The 19,515-nt window shown below is 33.1% G+C and overlaps 2 protein-coding genes and 2 long non-coding RNA genes across 10 annotated transcripts in view; 3 read left to right on the top strand and 1 right to left on the bottom strand.

Annotated features, from left to right (window-relative positions):
* Window positions 1-1,789: 1,789 nt before the first annotated feature.
* Window positions 1,790-3,411, bottom strand: LOC149479211 (uncharacterized). Its single transcript, XM_089708324.1, has 5 exons — window positions 3,033-3,411; window positions 2,499-2,736; window positions 2,300-2,371; window positions 2,108-2,190; window positions 1,790-2,003 (listed from the first exon to the last, which is right to left on the bottom strand). Exons 2-5 carry the CDS (start codon window positions 2,622-2,624, stop codon window positions 1,790-1,792), a joined length of 495 nt encoding a protein of 164 aa, XP_089564450.1. The 5' UTR covers window positions 2,625-2,736; window positions 3,033-3,411.
* Window positions 3,412-4,903: 1,492 nt separating this feature from the next.
* Window positions 4,904-6,614, top strand: LOC149479210 (uncharacterized). The gene is made up of 5 exons (XR_016317200.1): window positions 4,904-5,358; window positions 5,651-5,885; window positions 6,013-6,084; window positions 6,203-6,282; window positions 6,387-6,614. It is a non-coding gene; the product is annotated as an uncharacterized LOC149479210 (long non-coding RNA).
* A 3,536-nt stretch (window positions 6,615-10,150) lies between these two features.
* Window positions 10,151-19,515, top strand: part of Sap47 (Synapse-associated protein 47kD) — a 35,179-nt gene continuing 25,814 nt past the window's right edge. For 4 of the 7 annotated variants that reach the window (XM_089707865.1, XM_089707864.1, XM_089707870.1 and 1 more), the window contains exons 1-5: window positions 10,151-10,507; window positions 10,931-11,137; window positions 12,716-12,795; window positions 14,207-14,269; window positions 16,048-16,169. In XM_089707865.1, coding sequence (XP_089563991.1) covers window positions 10,377-10,507; window positions 10,931-11,137; window positions 12,716-12,795; window positions 14,207-14,269; window positions 16,048-16,169 — 603 coding nt within the window. In that variant the 5' untranslated portion in view covers window positions 10,151-10,376. The remainder of the gene's footprint in view (window positions 10,508-10,930; window positions 11,138-12,715; window positions 12,796-14,206; window positions 14,270-16,047; window positions 16,170-19,515) is intronic. The other 3 variants (XM_089707866.1, XM_089707868.1, XM_089707867.1) reach the window with 3 other exon arrangements.
* Window positions 18,574-19,311, top strand: LOC149479209 (uncharacterized). Its single transcript, XR_016317221.1, has 2 exons — window positions 18,574-18,808; window positions 19,127-19,311. It is a non-coding gene; the product is annotated as an uncharacterized LOC149479209 (long non-coding RNA).

Below are 19,515 nucleotides of genomic sequence, written 5' to 3'. Positions count from 1 at the left end.
TAGTTGCAAATAATAAAGTTATATTAGTGTTTTTTATTATTTTTGCAATAAAATGGATATAAATGATACCTTGATCGACGATTTTACCAATGATGTGCAGGAGATTCGTTATTTTAATATTCGTAGGCGACAAAGAAAAAATTATAAACAGAGGGTGAATCCTTTGGACCTCGACGAAGAGGAATTCCGGTCGAGGTATAGATTCGGAAAGAATAACATGCAACAAATCATTAATTTGATTCGGGATGACCTTCGCGTGGACACTCGAGGGGGCGGTATTCCAGTGGAACTGCAAGTGATGGCAGTTATTCGATATTGGGGCCGGCATGAGGTAGATGTGACTTTTGTGCTCTAGTTTTGGATCATAGTTTTGGATATATACAATAGAAAAGCCTGTATAACGACCTATTACATTACAGATCCAAGAAGATTGTGCTGACATTCACGGAATGAGTCAACAGACACTTTCCCGTTTGTCCCGAAATGTTGCTATTGCGTTAGCTTCTAAAAGTTCGCGTTATATTAATATGCCGTCGAACTCAACCGAGGAAGCCAAAGCAATTAGGAAATTTGAGGCCATATGCGGGATGAAGCGTATCATTGGTGCAATAGATTGTACTCATATTAAGATACGCAAAGTGAGTGGAGAGGCTGGACAGTACTATGTTAATAGGAAGGGACATTACTCCATTAACACTCAAGTATGAACATTGTACAATAACATTTTAGTTTGATCATAGTGTATTTAAAGTAATAAATTTTCATTGTTATGTGTGCTATTATGTGTTTCTAATCTTCTTATATATAAAAATGAATCGCAAAATGTGTTGGTAAGCGCATAACTCGAGAACGGCTGAACCGATTTCGATAATTCTTTTTTTATTATATTCCTTGAAGTACGAGGATGGTTTTTATGTAGAGAAAACGTAAACATGTACCACGGGCGAAGCCGGGGCGGACCGCTAGTCTTATATATAAAAATGAATCGCAAAATGTGTTGGTAAGCGCATAACTCGAGAACGGCTGAACCGATTTCGATAATTCTTTTTTTATTATATTCCTTGAAGTACGAGAATGGTTCTTATGTAGAGAAAACGTAAACATGTACCACGGGCGAAGCCGGGGCGGACCACTAGTTTATAATAATATTGACAATAATTACAGGTAGTATGTGACTCTGACCTTAAAATCTGCGATATTGTGTGTCACTGGAGAGGAAGTACACATGATTCCCGCATATATAGAGAAAGCTCAATAAAGCGGAGGTTTGAGGAGAATGAATTACATGGGAAGCTGATTGGAGATAGCGGGTATCCTTGTACTTCGCATCTTCTAACACCAATATTAAGACCAAGGACACAGGCAGAAGAAAGGTACAACCTGAGTCACATACGAACGAGGAATACTGTAGAGCGTTGCTTTGGCGTGTGGAAACAAAGATTCCGCATACTCAACGAAACAATGCGAGGGTCTCTGCAAGTGATCAAGACCACTATTGTTGCTTGTGCAGTTTTGCACAATTTAGCAATACTCTTTAATGAGTCTATTTTAAATCAAGGTATTTGTGCAAACTAATATGTAAACAAAGTATATTTAATAATGCCATTGATACATAAAAAATAAGCATATTTTAATACTTTATTTTGTATTTTTCTAGATCCTTCAGGCCTTGAAAATCAATTATTAATCTATCCAACAGCTGTCCCTGATAATATAGAAGATGAAGACGAAAATATAAACAGGGCCATTTATATTGAAACTTATTTTAATCAATAAAAACCATATTATATTATTTTTCAAAATTTATTTTCTTTTTTAAATATTCCTCCTCTAATGCAAGTATTTGCAGCTTCTTTCTCTCTTGTTCTATTCTTAATAGGTGAAGCTCCCTCTCTTGTTCTAACCTAATTAGATGCAACTCTTGTTGTTGCTTCATTAATTCCTCCCTGCTTTTTTTTGCAAGGAGGAATAATTGATGCTCGTAATTAGAATTTGATTTCCCACTGTAAAAATAACATAAACATTAAACATTATTTCACATAAATCACAGCTGAACAATAAGCACAGGAAATTTCATGAAATTCTATTTTCAACATTACATACTTACGTTTTTTTTTGTTTAGCTTTGAAAATATGATGTGTAGGTTTTGTTATTCGTGGCAATTCAGTGGAGAAATTTGGCAATTCAGGCTAAAAAAATAATTATTTTAAAATAATATAAATTTTATTTATAATACTGATATTTTTGTATAACATAACTGATAAAAATATTATACAAATTATTATATAATATGATTACCTTTGCATGTGCAGTGCTTTCATCATTTTCATTCAATTTCAATGTATCATCAGCAGACTCCTTAGTAACTTCCTATAAATATATAAAATATAATTACTCGATCTCACAATAAAAAACTATATATGCATAGCGCTATTATCCCTTAATGGATATTCCAAATTAAGGAATAATAGCAGTAGAAAATGTAAAAAATATAAACCTGTTGGCCATGTGTTGCATCGCTATCAAAAGGATTGTTATCAACCACAAACTCATTAGGAAGAGCTGCTATAAGTTCTTGATCTTCGGGCGGAGGACTTGGTGGCGGAGGTCCCCCGCCTGTCATGTTTCTTGCCGTTCTAAATTTGTGTTCCGAAGCCTTAGCCCGATTCTTCAAATTCCTCCACTGATTTTGTATTTGGCTTAAGTCCCTTTTATGGAGTGAAATGATATTATAACTGAAATATAAAATAATGTTATTACAGGTAACAATTTATTAAATACAATTAACAATTTATATGTTAGAATAAGTAAAACTAAAATAACCAACACCAACCAAGACAAAACATCTTCCCATGCAAGTTTTTTTGCTGTATTTGTGTTAGTCGATGTATCCTTATTCTCTAATATATGTGCTCGCTCGAGCACTAATTTTCGAAGCACTTTCTAAAGAGCAATATATATTTATTAATAAGCATTAAAACATGTAAGGAAATAAGTACATTCTATTAGATTTCTTGTGTACATTACGTACCTTATCCTCCTCACTCCAATTCGTCGAACGAGAACGTTTATTGATCATTGAACTCATTTTAAATTAAAACTGAATTTGAATTTATCAAAAATCTCAAATCTGTGTTAACGACAAATGTTTGAAATTTGAAAGTTATCAATAACCTGTCAGTTAAACGTCATACAAAATAAAGTCTACCATTCATATTTGTCAAAAAGTACATTTTTAGTCAAGTTTTACGTGAATAGCGGGTTTTATTTCGATAATGTTACTAGAAAAAAATATATTGACGTTACTTAGTTGAGACACTGCTGAGACAGGTTTATAAGTAAGATTATTTTAATCATTGTTTAAGGAGTTGAGAGTTATTTAACTGAGAGTTGCTTAAGCAACAGATCAGTCAGTTTTTATAAGTAAGGCTGTATATGATTTGTTTAATATTATTATTATTATTTTGCATGGATGATACCAGTAATCCAGTTATAAACTATTAAAGCAACAATATAAAATTGAACGATCTGTCCGTTCAAAATGTTTAAAGACACAAAATCAGTATCTCAACGAGATTTCTTCTATGACCGAACCATGTTATTCATGTTGAAGAGCAGTACAAAAAAAACAAGATGGAATAACTGCAGAAATGGAAGAGTTAATGATGTCAGAGATAATGATAGTGATTCTTATTCTTTATTCGCGGCTGAACGCGGCTTTTAGATTTAATATGATTATATTGATTAAACAAAATTTAATTGTATTTTATTATGTTTTTTATTACTTTCACTAGCTGTTCTTTTTTTTATCTGTATCAGATAACTGTACCAGATTACATATATATAATATTATATAGATGAAGAGTTTGTAGAGGTTGTTAATCTCTCAAAAAAACAAAGCTCGTAATAATAAATTAAAGTATCAAAACTTTATTTCCAACTATAACCTAAGTTACCATTAGGTTACCTTAATATGATGATTTTTTGAATTTGCCGCCTTTTCCAGTCTTATCTTTCGTTAGCCGGACTATCACCACAGTATCACCATATTTCCTACAGTATGGCGACGAATGTACTTGTGCAGAGAAACGGAGGGGAACTGGCGGGGGGTCGGGCGACGCGGGCCGCTTAATGCAATCACGCTGAGTTTGCATTAACTATCGCGAAAGGACGACGCAGTCGTATTTTTTGTGTAATAATTTTATTATACATAGGTACTTACATATTCTATTATGGCGCGCAAAAACTGTTCCGTTTACGGATGTAAATCTACATTGAAATCCCAGAAGGAAACAATATTTCAGAAAGATTGTATTAATAATTGTATCTGTTGAATTAAAATCAAAGCTATGTATATGTTGTCCTCATTATTTTCTAATCAGATTGTACATCCCAATGCGAATGCATTACTTCTTAAATGGTATAATATACAATTAAGAACATCCAAAAATAAAGTGTCCACGTAAATAATATTTAGCAGTGCAATATCTGTAATTATATATTTATGAACAAATGATTACATCAGATTTAATAATCGCAATTATTTTGAATGTACATATGAATAAATGATTTCATCATAATATTAATAATCACAATTGTTTTATTTCCCATTTGTTGCAACCCTAGCGTATTTTCGTGTGGCAGCGTAAGTACCTACGCTGGCGGCGGCATCGCGCGACATCAAAGGCGTTTCCTTACTGTAGGAAATAATATTGTAATACTGTGCTATCACTATCATTATTATATTATACATAGTATAAAACAAAGTCGCTTTCTCTGTCCCTATGTCCCTTTGTACGCTTAAATCTTTGAAACTACGCAACGGATTTTGATGCAGTTTCTTTTAATAGATAGAGTGATTCAAGAGGAAGGTTTATATGTATAATAACATCCATTAAATAGTGGAGAAGTACTGCTATTTTTGAGGTTTCTAATGTGATGTCGTAAAAAATTACCAGCCTTACTTATAAAAACTGACTGATCTGTTGCATAAACACCTCTCAGTTAAATAACTCTCAACTCCTTAAACAATGATTAAAATAATCTTAGGTACTTATAAACCTATCTCAGCAGTCTCTCAACTAAGTTACGTCAATATATGTATTTTTTTCTAGTAACATTATCGAAATAAAACCCGCTATTCACGTAAAACTTGACTAAAAATGTACTTTTTGACAAATATGAATGGTAGACTTTATTTTGTATGACGTTTAACTGACAGGATATTGATAACTTTCAAATTTCAAACATTTGTACAGATTTGAGATTTTTGATAAATTCAAATTCAGTTTTAATTTAAAATGAGTTCAATGATCAATAAACGTTCTCGTTCGACGAATTGGAGTGAGGAGGATAAGGTACGTAATGTACACAAGAAATCTAATAGAATGTACTTATTTCCTTACATGTTTTAATGCTTATTAATAAATATATATTGCTCTTTAGAAAGTGCTTCGAAAATAATTAGTGCTCGAGCGAGCACATATTATATTAGAGAATAAGGATACGTCGACTAATACAAATACAGCAAAAAAACTTGCATGGGAAGACGTTTTATCTTGGTTATTTTAGTTTTACTTATTCTAACAGTTTCTTGTATTTAATAAATTGTTACAGTGTAATAACATTATTATTGTATTTATATTTCAGTTATAATATCATTTCACTCCATAAAAGGGACTTAAGCCAAATACAAAATCAGTGGAGGAATTTGAAGAAAGCTAAGGCTTCGGAACACAAATTTAGAACGGCAAGAAACATGACAGGCGGGGGACCTCCGCCACCAAGTCCTCCGCCTGAAGATCAAGAGCTTATAGCAGCTCTTCCTAATGAGTTTGTGGTTGATAACAATCCTTTCGATAGCGATGCAACACATGGCCAACAGGTTTATATTTTTTACATTTTCTACTGCTATTATTCCTTAATTTGGAATATCCATTAAGGGATAATAGCGCTATGCATATATAGTTTTTTATTGTGAGATTGAGTAATTATATTTTATATATTTATAGGAAGTTACTAAGGAGTCTGCTGATGATACATTGAAATTGAATGAAAATGATGAAAGCACTGCACATGCATAGGTAATCATATTATATAATAATTTGTATAATATTTTTATCAGTTATGTTATACAAAAATATCAGTATTATAAATAAAATTTATATTATTTTAAAATAATTATTATTTTTTTATTTTTAGCCTGAATTGCCAAATTTCTCCACTGAATTGCCACGTATAAATCCTACACATCATATTTTCAAAGCTAAACCAAAAAAAACGTAAGTATGTAATGTTGAAAATAGAATTTCATGAAATTTCCTGTGCTTATTGTTCAGCTGTGATTTATGTGAAATAATGTTTAATGTTTATGTTATTTTTACAGTGGGAAATCAAATTCCAATTACGAGCATCAATTATTCCTCCTTGCAAAAAAAAGCAGGGAGGAATTAATGAAGCAACAACAAGAGTTGCATCTATTAAGAATAGAGCAAGAGAGGGAGCTTCACCTATTAAGAATAGAACAAGAGAGGGAGCTTCACGAGAAGAAGCTCCAAATACTTGCATTAGAGGAGGAATATTTAAAAAAAATAAATTTTGAAAAATAATAAAATATGGTTTTTATTGATTAAAATAAGTTTCAATATAAATGGCCCTGTTTATATTTTCGTCTTCATCTTCTATATTATCAGGGATAGTTGGATCGATTAATAATTGATTTTCAAGGCCTGAAGGATCTAGAAAAATACAAAATAAAGAATTAAAATATGCTTATTTTTTATGTATTGGCATTATTAAATATACTTTGTTTACATATTAGTTTGCACAAATACCTTGATTTAAAATAGACTCATTAAAGAGTATTGCTAAATTGTGCAAAACTGCACAAGCAACAATAGTGGTCTTGATCACTTGCAGAGACCCTCGCATTGTTTCGTTGAGTATGCGGAATCTTTGCTTCCACACCCCAAAGCAACGCTCTACAGTATTCCTCGTTCGTATGTGACTCAGGTTGTACCTTTCTTCTGCCTGTGTCCTTGGTCTTAATATTGGTGTTAGAAGATGCGAAGTACAAGGATACCCGCTATCTCCAATCAGCTTCCCATGAAATTCATTCTCCTCAAACCTCCGCTTTATTGAGCTTTCTCTATATATGCGGGAATCATGTGTACTTCCTCTCCAGTGACACACAATATCGCAGATTTTAAGGTCAGAGTCACATACTACCTGTAATTATTGTCATCAATATTATTATAAATTAGAAACACATAATAGCACACATAACAATGAAAATTTATTACTTTAAATACACTATGATCAAACTAAAATGTTATTGTACAATGTTCATACTTGAGTGTTAATGGAGTAATGTCCCTTCCTATTAACATAGTACTGTCCAGCCTCTCCACTCACTTTGCGTATCTTAATATGAGTGCAATCTATTGCACCAATGATACGCTTCATCCCGCATATTATGGCCTCAAATTTCCTAATTGCTTTGGCTTCCTCGGTTGAGTTCGACGGCATATTAATATAACGCGAACTTTTAGAAGCTAACGCAATAGCAACATTTCGGGACAAACGGGAAAGTGTCTGTTGACTCATTCTGTGAATGTCAGCACAATCTTCTTGGATCTGTAATGTAATAGATCGTTATACAGGCTTTTCTATTGTATATATCCAAAACTAGAGCACAAGTCACATCTACCTCATGCCGGCCCCAATATCGAATAACTGCCATCACTTGCAGTTCCACTGGAATACCGCCCCCTCGAGTGTCCACGCGAAGGTCATCCCGAATCAAATTAATGATTTGTTGCATGTTATTCTTTCCGAATCTATTGTTATAAACAGACGTTCGAATTTGGTACGGACCGCACCGTGACCTTGGTGCGCTCCGGACCATATTCGATCGTGTGTACAGTGGTCCGCCGGACATAATTATTATTATTGACGGTACGGTTGGTTCGATGGTTTTTTCATCCGAACTTGGTGCGGACCGTACCAAATTCGCACGTGTGGACGGGCGATCGCACCGGACAGCGCATTAGTCATAGACTATATACTTATTACAGCTTTAGTCATAGTTCTACCGCCAAACAAAACGGACGTCGGTCGATCGTTATCAATGGCGATGGTGTCGGATGACGTGGCTAATACTGAAAAAAGATTAATAATATAAATTTTAGAACTCTACAAAGATTTATGATATGACTGCATATGTCTGAATGAATCCCTGTCTTTTAAATATAATTTTGCCCATTCTTTTCTCTTCGTTTTCTTCTTTTCAATGGTTGTAACTTGTACTTGTACTTGTACCAAAAGAAGCCTTGAACTGAGGTCTACATGTGAAAAAAATACAACATTCTAACCACGAATTTATTACGAGAAATAGATTTTCAAGGAATTCGGTTTGACTTTTAATGAGATTACTATAATCAATGCTCGAAATATTCACAAAAAAAGGAGATTAATTTGTATTAATTTGATATTATTGAATTGTCTTATAAATCTAAGATATTTTTTTTGTTCAGTTAATTTATTACATATAAAGATTATGTACCTACATATAATAATATAATATTGAAATATCGACTATAACTAACGACTAAAACATAAACAAAAACTTGGTAAAAGATAGATGATATATATAATTTTGTTTACTAGGGACAACCCTGACATTCTTTGAAAATCTATATCTCGTAATAACTTCGTGGCTAGAATGTGGTATTTTTGTCACATGTAGAACTCAGTTCAAGGTTTCTTTTGGTACTAAACAGAGCTTCTACTAACGCCTGCATATAATATAAAAAAATAAAGACGAAAATCAGTAAAAATTACAATACTTTCGCCGCTATCGACAATATCGAAAATTTCAAAAAGGGATAATTTGCGCCTTTAATCACTTCATATATTAGCAACGTAATAAATTATCTAGTCACTAGTGTATCTATTTTTTTATACGAATTTATTTAGCTCAGTCGGCCGCGAAAATTCCAATATTTTAAATGTTTTTTTAAAAATCGTAAATTTAATCATAATTTTTAAACAAAGAATATTTTCTTTGTGCGGCAATGCCTGGACGGATAGCCGAAACCAATTGAATATTGAAACTGTAAAGGCGAAGCTGCAAATTAATAAAATGTAATTTTAAATTATCGTGCAAAGATTTTTATACATTCGCTTTAGAAAATGAAGAGCTATTAAAAGCTGTTTCTTCCAACAGCAAATATAAATGCCAAAAATAAATTTTCTCTATTTAACATTGCTGTTTTAATTATCTCCCGTAAAAAATAACTAAAACTCGTATTTTTGATGCTGTTAACCCTTAAATCCTGGCATCTTAAATACTGGCAACCCTAGGTGCGGTGCGGTCGTGTGGCGAGTCGATCGCACCGCACGAGTACGGTGGTCCGGTCGCACCAGTTCGAACGTCTGTTTATAACTTATACCTCGACCGTAGTGTGGCCCTGTGGCCGCTACAAAAAATATATTGACACCATAGATTGACACTAATACCAGGTTATTTTAATTCTAGGTTGAAAAGTAGGTTTTTAATAAATAAGCACTCTCAGAACAATAGATTTATTTAATAAATGAAACGATACCATTTTAAATTTCGCGCTGTTTATGTATGATGTGCGCATGCCTTAATGCTCTAAGGCGCATGCGCAGGTTTTTATTATTTTATAATTTTAATAAAATAAATAATTCAACAATTTCAATGATGAAGCCCATACGGACCTAACGGTAAAGAATACGATTTTGATAAAATTTGCCAATTTTGCTATGGATGGGGTGCTAAAGTGTAACTTTTTTATACCTAAAATTAAAAAAAAATTATTTAAAAAAAAACTAAAGGGGACCTAACGAAAAAATTGTGGGACCTTATAGGACCTAACGGAGACCTATCGATTGAGGTCATTTTTGACCCAAAATTCTATGGATGGGGTGCTAAAGTGCATTTTTTTTTATACCTAAAATTTAAAAAATTATTTAAAAAAAAACTAAAGGGGACCTAACGAAAAAATTGTGGGACCTTAAAGGACCTAACGGGGACCTAACGATCAAGGTCATTTTCGACCCAAAATTCCATTGATGGGGTGCTAAGTTTGCACTGGTATGGAACTGTCGTGGAATGTAACGTTGACGTATGTTGAAAAATTACAAACACAATAGTCCAAGGTGCGCAAGTTTTCATGCGCAATGAAAACTTCCTTGATTCTGCTGGTCGATTGCGGTGTTCCATTTAGTTTTTCAGCTGATCACGCTTTCATCGGGCGCTTCGCAGTCGACGCGTGTGTCATGTGCGAATCTCTCGCAGCGTAGTTAGAATCGAGTGCTTGTGTCGTGTAGCTATCTAGTGGCAGTGAAAATGTTTTCAGGACTCACAAATCAGGTCAGTTCGTGGATGGGAGCAGCTAAAGGCGAGCCCCAAGATGAAGAGGTACCCACCCCAACCAAGGACGCGACTGTAGAGACTACGGCAGAAGGGGACAAACAAAGGTATATTCTTTGTTTACATTTTTCTTTGATCATATAAAATTCTTTTTAAAATTTTATAGGCGTCGAGAGAGCTTGGAATGTACAGAATAAGAAACGTATAACTTGATAATAGATCGTCAAAGGCTTAACATTAAAGGGAGGGACCGAAATTTTTATTCAAAGTGCATTCCACATTTCGGTAATTCTGCGCAGTGCAATAAAATTATAACGAAATTGCGACACGAATAATTAAAATTCGTGGATCATTCGCATGTTGCATAATATGAAATATTGATCCACATTGTAATGGGGTCAATGAATTTTTGGGCTGTTTGCTCTTTTCTTCTTATTGGAATCATTTAGGAATACCTTTTATACAGTTAATTTGCTTCCAGACATTTATAATTGAAATTTGGCAAAAATTTACATAAAATTTTCTTGCAGTCCAACCAAGGGAGGCAAGCTGGACCTCATCACCAATGTGAAGTCTCAAATGACTGGTTGGCTTGGCGCCGGGATCCCCATCCCTGGTCTCCGGAAAAATGAAGCCGCACCCTCCGAAGTTCCTGAAGCTGCTCCGGTGGAAACCGCAGAAGTGGCCGAGCCCAAGCCAGAGGCGAAAGAGGACGATGACAATTCTAGGTACATTAGGTATGCGGGGTTTGCAGATTGAATGAGTTTGCTGTCCAGAGCTTCTTGGTGTGTCATTTCTTATCTGTGCTTTTGAAATTTAAAAACATCTGGCCAGAAATTGCATGCCAAAAAAATTCTTTTTTCAAAATTCATTTCGCTCACCAAGCTTTTCATTATGCCACTATACTTCATATTATAGATTAAAAATTGGTAGAATAAGCACAGATTATGTAACATTACTTAATTGGATATATCTTGGCACTGTTTCAGAGATGCATGTTATTTCATTTACATCAAAATTGTATAACAATGGTAACTTAAATCACTTATTTCAACATTTCAAACATATTGTTATTACATAATTTACTCAGTAAAATATCAGGTTCTTTGAATTTATCAAATAAAGAAACATTGAATGTAGTTTTTATAATGTAAACTCATTTTTTCTGCTGAAACCCCATTTTTTTATCACCATTGTTAGTAGTGTTGTGAAACTTATAAAAGGTTATTCTTTGAATAAGTGAATAAGTTTTCTCTTAATACTTATTATGAGTAGTTAAAAATTTCAAAGTTAAACACTTTACATGATACAGTATAGATTACATAAATAAATGTACATAAATTAATAAAAAATGTGAACATTATGTTGTTGAACACTAGGCATATATTCCAGTTACTATATTACAGACAAAATGTATGAAAATATGCAAATTTCATATCAATAAAAAAAAAAAGAATAGGGTGTGGTTAGATTTTTTTTGAATGAGAAAGTTTGTTGCTATAACCATATTATCTTTAAAAATATGTTAAGGAATTACAATGAAATTAAAGGCATATTAACATATATTGTGGCATGATTTTATGTCTAGGTAATGTCTAACAGTCTAGGTAGGTATTTAGGGAACCACACCCTCTTTTTAAAATAATGTACTACAATATAAACATTTTTTTAGCTCATATAACTACAGTATATTTTGGAAAGATATTTTTGAGGGTACAAAAAACAAGAGCTTGGTTGATAGCTTTGGCCACTTATGCTGGATTATATAAGATTTTTTAATTTTCGATTAAAAAGCTAATTAATTATGCAGACAAGTAGTATTAAATCAATTGGTTTTACAGCATCTCCAATGCAATATTTTTTTCGTAACATTTGGACGCAATGAAGTTTTATTTTACTGATAAATTTCTTCAATCGTTTTAATAATACAAGCAGGGAAGAATTGAATGATGCTTAATTTCTCTTCAAATGTTTTTCTAATCTATTCTTTTATAATATTATGTCCGTTTAAAAGATGGACTCTGTAATAACTCAGGCCCCGGAATCACAGACACAATAGAAAATCTATTGTGTCGTGGACCGATCGGGCCGTTCGGGGCTCAATGGGTTGAAATATATCCACAACAGTCAATATGTCTTCATAAGGTCTATTGTACATTTTCAAAAGTAGGACTGTCAGACTTTAAATTCTCTTTTTTTTTTCAAAAAAATTTTTTTTTCACAAAATCCACCATCGAAAACAAGTCCTTTTGACACACTATACACCATAGACCACATAACATGTAAGTACGTGACGTAACATAGCGTACTTGCAGCGCGACGGGCGGCGCGGACAGCCGGCCGGGCTCCACGGGCGGCACGCCCACCGACGAGCAGCCCGCGGGCGTTGGGAACGGTGAGCGGTTTTGTTTAGTGTTGTGTATTTTTATGAAAATAAAAATGTGTGCGTACTAGTGTACACACGAAAGAAGTGAAACTTCTTTATGACCTTATTTTTCAAAAAATAATTTACTATATGCAACTTTACAGAAATACGTAGAATCACGCGTGGTAGGGATAAGAAAAAGATGGCGCGTAACGAAAAAATGTTACACTAAATTTTTTTCCAACCCCGATTAAGAAGTTTCACTTCAATAGTGTTTTTTTTTGCTAGGTGCTGAATTGAATTAGTCGCGTATCTAGTTAAATATACAGTATGTTAAAAGTTTGTCTTTGAATCTTATGTAAAATTATGATTGAATAATTGTCGATGGTATGGCAAACCGCTGGATGAAGCTTGCAATGTTCCGTTTTGTAATTTCGTAAGAAAACGTGGAATTTTGTCAAATTCTGTCAAAATATTGCAGTCTTTTTATCCCATTATCACATAAGCGATGAAAAGGGCATAAGTAGAATAAAAGTTCAGTCAAAAGTCTAAATCGTACAGAGCTTTTTCATACGAACTGTTAGCTTTTTAGAGTTAGATTTTTCTTGTAAACCTGTTTTTTTTTATTTTACACAGTTAAAATTGTGTAGTTACAATGAAATGGGAGTAACACGATTACCATTTTCCCGTTATAAGGAGCTAGTTTTCGTTTTGCTCCCAGAATTGATTAGATATTTCATTTTATACTACCCCTACATCAAAACGTATTCCTAAATAACTATTTAGATGCATATAGGTAGAATTGAATTTCATCATTTCTAACATTTTGGCGAAGAATTGGGTCACATTTTGCGATACGTCGCTCTTTGTAATATGAGTCAGAGAGAAAGCTGAATGTTGAAAATATACCCTTAAACTGAAGTACTGAAAAACCACAGAGGTTCTCATTTTGTTTATCATTTTATGTTTCATCTATTTCCATAGTTTTGTCTATTTTAAGAATGGATTACGTAACTATCTTACATTAAGTCAGGTAATTGTGGAATTATTTTAAAGGAAGGCATGTGTAACAAAGGGATGCAAATTCAAGGCAAAATTAGATACATTCTCCTGTTCAGTTAGTAATTGGCTAGTAATTATCATTTATATTGTATTATCGAAAATTACAAGGTACCTAACAACCCACCTTACCTTGTAATTTTCGATTTCAAATCGTGTATCGTGCAATGTGATGATCTAACTAGACTTTTCTTAGATTTTTGACCATATATTCATCATGGACTTCCAAAATGCTAGAATGCTGTAATTTTTGCCATATATTGATGAAATTAAATTCAATCTACATGCACCTTTATCATATTAGATGCTCATTTCGTTCAACATTTGTTATTTATTTTGTAGTTGCTATTTGTAGTGTTCTTTGTTTTCTGCACATTTTCAGGTTCATCACACAGTAAAAAGATTTTCTCGGTAGACGCCATAGACGTGCCCGATATGCAAGAATGTTAGTATTGTTTTTATTTTATTTTTTATGCCTGTTTTTTGTATGTTATACCATTATTTTTCATGCAATATCTCTATTAAAAATATAAATTAATCCGCTTGCTAAAAAATAACGTTTTTGCATGTGCAATTTGTATTAGGAGAGGTTGATTGGAAAAAAATAGAAAAAATAATACGCTATCGGTTTTCTAGTTGCGTAATAAAAGTATCCAGTGATGCAGAAAATGAATGGTTGTTGGAAAAACATATTTGGCTCACAATTTTGATTAATCGATAGAGGTTTAGACACCTACTTGGCAACGGATAGGTTTTACTGGCACACGATACTTTTGACTAATTCGTGCCAAGAGTGACTTTTATGCCAGTGACTGAAGATATGGACACTTATGTAATAGCCACTTGGATATGTTACCCGGTGAATGACACTATTTAAAGTATATTAGCATTTAACACCCTATATATACTTGAATTCATTCTAGGATTTGAATTTATTGAAAAATAATATGTAGGTAATAAACTGAACATTACAACAAAATAATTATTGTTGCCTTATTATATGCGTTTTGTGGCTGTAACATATCCATTTTTAATGTTAGCTAACATTCATTTAAATACATTGATAAATGATATGAGTTAGTTTTACAGTCGTATTGGCAACTTGGCAAAGAATTGATATCATTGCCATAGGCCATAGTTCATTGACATCCATTTTGTAGCAGTATCAGGTTTCTGCCAAGCCTATCTGACAAGACGCCAGAATAAAAAATGTCATTTTTCAACAAAACTTGTTCCACATTTCATTATAAAATTAAATATTTCCCCTAATTTAACTGATGCTGAATTAAGTAATGTTCATATTCTAAGGAAATAGGTTGTCTCTTTAACAAAATCGATATTCTAAGAGGTGACTTGGCAACAAATAGGCATAATCGACGAAGTGTCCAATTTGTGCCAAGTATAATGCCAACTGGCAACAAATATGTCTAATCAATTTAATTTACTATTTTATTGTCTTTTATAGACTTGATAATTTGAACACTACCTTTTTTAAAATCATAATGAGGATTTCAATAAATACATTATTTTTTTGTATTCTCAACTACATTTTGTGGTAGCCATCACCTACATAAATTACTGAATTCAAATTAAAAATAAATTCGTTTATAATAAAGGTAACTATAATTCCGAACAACAAAAATCAGATTCCAAAGCATCGTTTCTTACTTATATAATAATATATCAGCTTATATCCAAATAAAAATTTCCGCTTTTACAAACTTTTATTTAATTCGCTGTGCAAATTTGTTGGGGTATTTTGTAACTGAATTTGAAAGTAATTGAGCTGAACTTTTGCGTACGTGTTTTGATGGAATGACTGTTTGATTTATTATTTGCTTTTGCAAATAACCATGTTTGTATAATATATCTTGATATTGAAATTATTAATTCTTCGATTAACATTTTTGTTTTGAAACAGTTAAATCTCTCTAAATGTTTATAAATTGGGCCGTGTAATCGATGAGTATATTTACTTCTATTGTAAAGCTAAATATTATAATTTATTATTTTTTTGCTATTAATTTTTAATTGCCACTTTTTTTTATTTAAGTTTATCAATCAACGCATGCTCATTTCCAAGGTTTCACATTTTTATTCGCAATTCAATCACACTTGAAAACTTAACCTGTAATAAATCTTAATAAAAATAATGTAATCGCGGATTCTACATAATGCCATGCACGTGGCGAAATAATAGACACTGGATATTGTATTTAACAGTGACCACGAAAGCAGTGGCCGGCGCCAAGTCGCTCGGCAACTTCCTGTACTCCGCCGTGAACAAGGCGGGCGCTAAAGTGAGCGAAGCGAGCGCCAAGATCAAGAAGACCGTCGAGGAAAACGTGAGTCGTAGTATAGAATTGATTTTTCAGAAGTCGAGAAGATTTGTCCGTTCGTTTGCTGAAATATTGGGTTATTAAATGTGTATAGTTTTGTTCGTTTTGGACACTGGACTACAAGTGTATCCTGTAACGTAAAAACTAGGAAAATGACTTATTCTTAAGTTATCAAACCATTAGTTATAAATGATAGCAATATGTTTTAACACCGTTATTTATACGATACCTACGTCAGACTAACGAGGCGTAACAAGAAATGCGTACAACTAATACCTTTTATCCTGCAATCCCACATGGCAAAGCATTGTTCCCTGGAACTCACCCTAATGGATCGTTGACCCAAAAAGCCGGGGAAATCTGTACCGTCACTGAAACAGACGATTTCCCTGGACGTAGGGCATAAATAACAATTTTGCCCCCATCTCCGGTAGCAACGGTTTCAACGGAATTAGTTTTATGCTTTTGGGAGCAGCGATGAACTTCTCGATGTAGATTCAATCCCTTGAGAATGGGATATTGAAAAAGTTTGCGTTTCGATGTTTTGCAAGCGAATTACGGTCTTTTTATTTCTAGCAGGTTGAACTCTAATTTAGTTAATGAGACCTCCGAATTGTATAGAAGTAGTAGTGCCTCGCATCGCTTTTCCGGTCACGTTTTAGCGCTAAGAGCTTTATGCTTCGAGATTACGACTGAGAACAATATAAAGGAACCCTATCTTGAACTGTATCTTTTTATCTATTTGGCTTATAGGGAACAAGGGAATAAGGACGAAACAGTTTATATTATAGGGATTTATTTTAGTTGACCATAGGCATTATGGGCACAAAACCGTTAAAAATTAGACTTTATTTTTTATTACATTTAATTCAGGTGACAGATAATAAATTGTACGGACACATAGAATATATACCTTTTACAAAATGATTTTTGTTGTCTCGAAGTGGCAGAGTGACAAAGCCGCCCTCTGAGCTGGTCTTCTTACTTATAAGTTTTAATTTTTAATATCTTTTTATATGCAAGCATGATTAATAGATACTATAAAAAATAAAAATAGAAAAAGCACTTCTCTAGAAATCTGGTACTTTACTACTAGAATTTATTCATCTGGCTACAATCGTAACGCGTCGCCGCATTCGATTTTATTGCGCGACGTTAGCTACCAAATGAACTGAATGTGAAGTGATTTTGTCGCCAAGTCAGCGTTAGTCGCCTGTAATGGAATACCCCGTGGTTTGTACATTGTGTTGTCGATTAGAGAATTAACTGGATATCGTCTAGTATGTATATTTAGTTAGGTATACGTTGATAAATGCACATATTGGCGGTTAGACGGTAGTTGGACGGATTATCTATAAATTTTCGGTGTTTCAGCCGATGGACAAGAACTAGGAATAAAATAGGACTTTACGATGGGCAAATAGTGTAGCGTGTACTCGTTAATACTAAAAGTCCGTATTTATTTTTAACCCTGTCCTTTCGGTCAGATATAGAATAGATAAACGGTCTTGCTAATAAAATGTTACCCATTCGCTATGCAATGGATTAGTTATTGCAATAACCTGTCTTGTTTTTATGATTGACGTTTCATGTGAGCAAGAGCAGGACACAGCTATGGTAGAAAATGGTAGAAATTTATCCATTGGTTAACTTTTTATTAGTAAGGCCGATAGAATATAGAAGTTAAATGAAGTTATTAATTTAGAGTTTTACAAATATGGAGCGGTTCATTCTTATACTACGTTTAAAATTTCTTAATCTTACCCAATAATAGCTTATTATTAGGTGGACAGAGGAATATTGATTTATCTTTTCCACTTTTTCAGCCATTGAGGTTCATAAAATTAATGGTCGGAATCATAAAATGGTCATTTTCGTATTTAGAACCATTAATGACTTTTTGGAGGTCAAATCAATCCATTCTTTATTGATAATAATAAAAAGAAATTATCTATTAATGAAAAATTACTTTCACTCAGAAGTGCCAAGTTATTCCTGCTCTGCATGTTGCTCTAAAGTATTTATATTGCTTTGCACTGTTCATAGATAAATGTTATAATGCGAGAGCGTACTGAAAGCACCATTGTGATAATAAATACAATTGCTTTTATCTTCTACCGTATCTGAAAACATTTCGCAAAAGAAATAGCGTCGTAACACCCGACTTAGGGTGGTCGTGCATCGCTATGTCGCATTTAATGATTTAAAAGTTAGCGTACATTGAGTAGGGTCTCTAGCCTGTTAATTTTTGGGTGTTTCCTTTATTCAGAACATGAATTTACAAATTGGGCACATTCCTGAGTCATTTTACTCATAAAATTTGGTCGTTAAGGATTAAACTGTAATAAAAATTACAATTCCGTGTCGTATATTTACAATCGTTAATGCGTTGGTAGGTATATCGGTAATACCACAGAACAGTAAAGTAGATAGAAGTGTGATGTGGGCGTGGCCCACGTGTCACTAGTAAGGTAAGATCACCTAACTTGCTCTCAGTTATGCGCAGACAAATAATCGAGTCGGTTGTCAGCTGTCAAACCTTTTTTCCATATTTATTCATTAATTAGGACGTGTTGTTCGGTATTAGAGTGCAAAAATGATAGCAGACGAAATAATATCAGCAATGAAGGCATTTCATACCATCGGTAAGTCTTATTTTTATTTATTTTAATTATATTTTATGTTATAACTTCGCTTGTCGTAATTTGTCAAAATTGTATACAAATATCTAGTCAAAATGAACCTTAATACGTAAGAAATTAGTACTATTATAGATTGAACAGCAAACAAGACTTTCTGGAATATTATTGCAATAAACAAACGAATGTCGCTTTAGTGATGCTTGTGGCGTATATCGACAGTATCGATACTTAAACGAACGAACGAAACGAAAAGACAAACATTATAAATATTAAATTTTATTTTATTTTTCCTTAGCTTTCATTTGTCCAATTTATTTATAGATTTCCCAAAGAGGCTAATTTAAAAGAGAAATGGATAAATGCAACGTGGCGAGTTAACTGGATGCCGAACAGCACTAAGCGGTCTAACAAAGGCCACCGATACAGCAAACCTACGGCAGTTCCAAGATTTAAAATAATGCATATTTTCTGTTTGTATTTTGTAAATATAGATTAATACTATTCTATTCCGTTTTTTATTTAATAATAATAATATGAAAAGACGTACTTAGTAGTAATAAACATACTCCAAAATGTGACACATTATACTATACTCATATAAAAGAAAGAAAAAAATACACAAAAAATATTTATTTGTGAATTATCGATAACAAGGCTGACATCCCTCAGAGCATAGCATCAGATAAATATCAAGTTAATGTCATTAATGT

Source organism: Colias philodice, chromosome 20 (genome assembly GCF_061535455.1).
Source record: "Colias philodice isolate Cphi_HAF_F1 chromosome 20, ilColPhil1 Martin Lab GWU primary, whole genome shotgun sequence".
Taxonomy (NCBI): Eukaryota; Metazoa; Arthropoda; class Insecta; order Lepidoptera; family Pieridae; genus Colias; species Colias philodice.
The sequence above is the reverse complement of the archived record's forward strand: the minus strand, read 5'-3'. Positions and strand labels throughout refer to the sequence as shown.

Coding starts and splice junctions, on each gene's coding strand:
- LOC149479211 (XM_089708324.1), bottom strand. CDS start 2,624: ATGACAGGCGGGGGACCTCCGCCACCAAGTCCTCCGCCCGAAGATCAA. Junction 2,372..2,498: donor ATGCAACACATGGCCAACAG/GTTTATATTTTT, acceptor ATATATTTATAG/GAAGTTACTAAGGAGTCTGC. Junction 2,004..2,107: donor AAAGCTAAACAAAAAAAAAC/GTAAGTATGTAA, acceptor TTATTTTTACAG/TGGGAAATCAAATTCTAATT.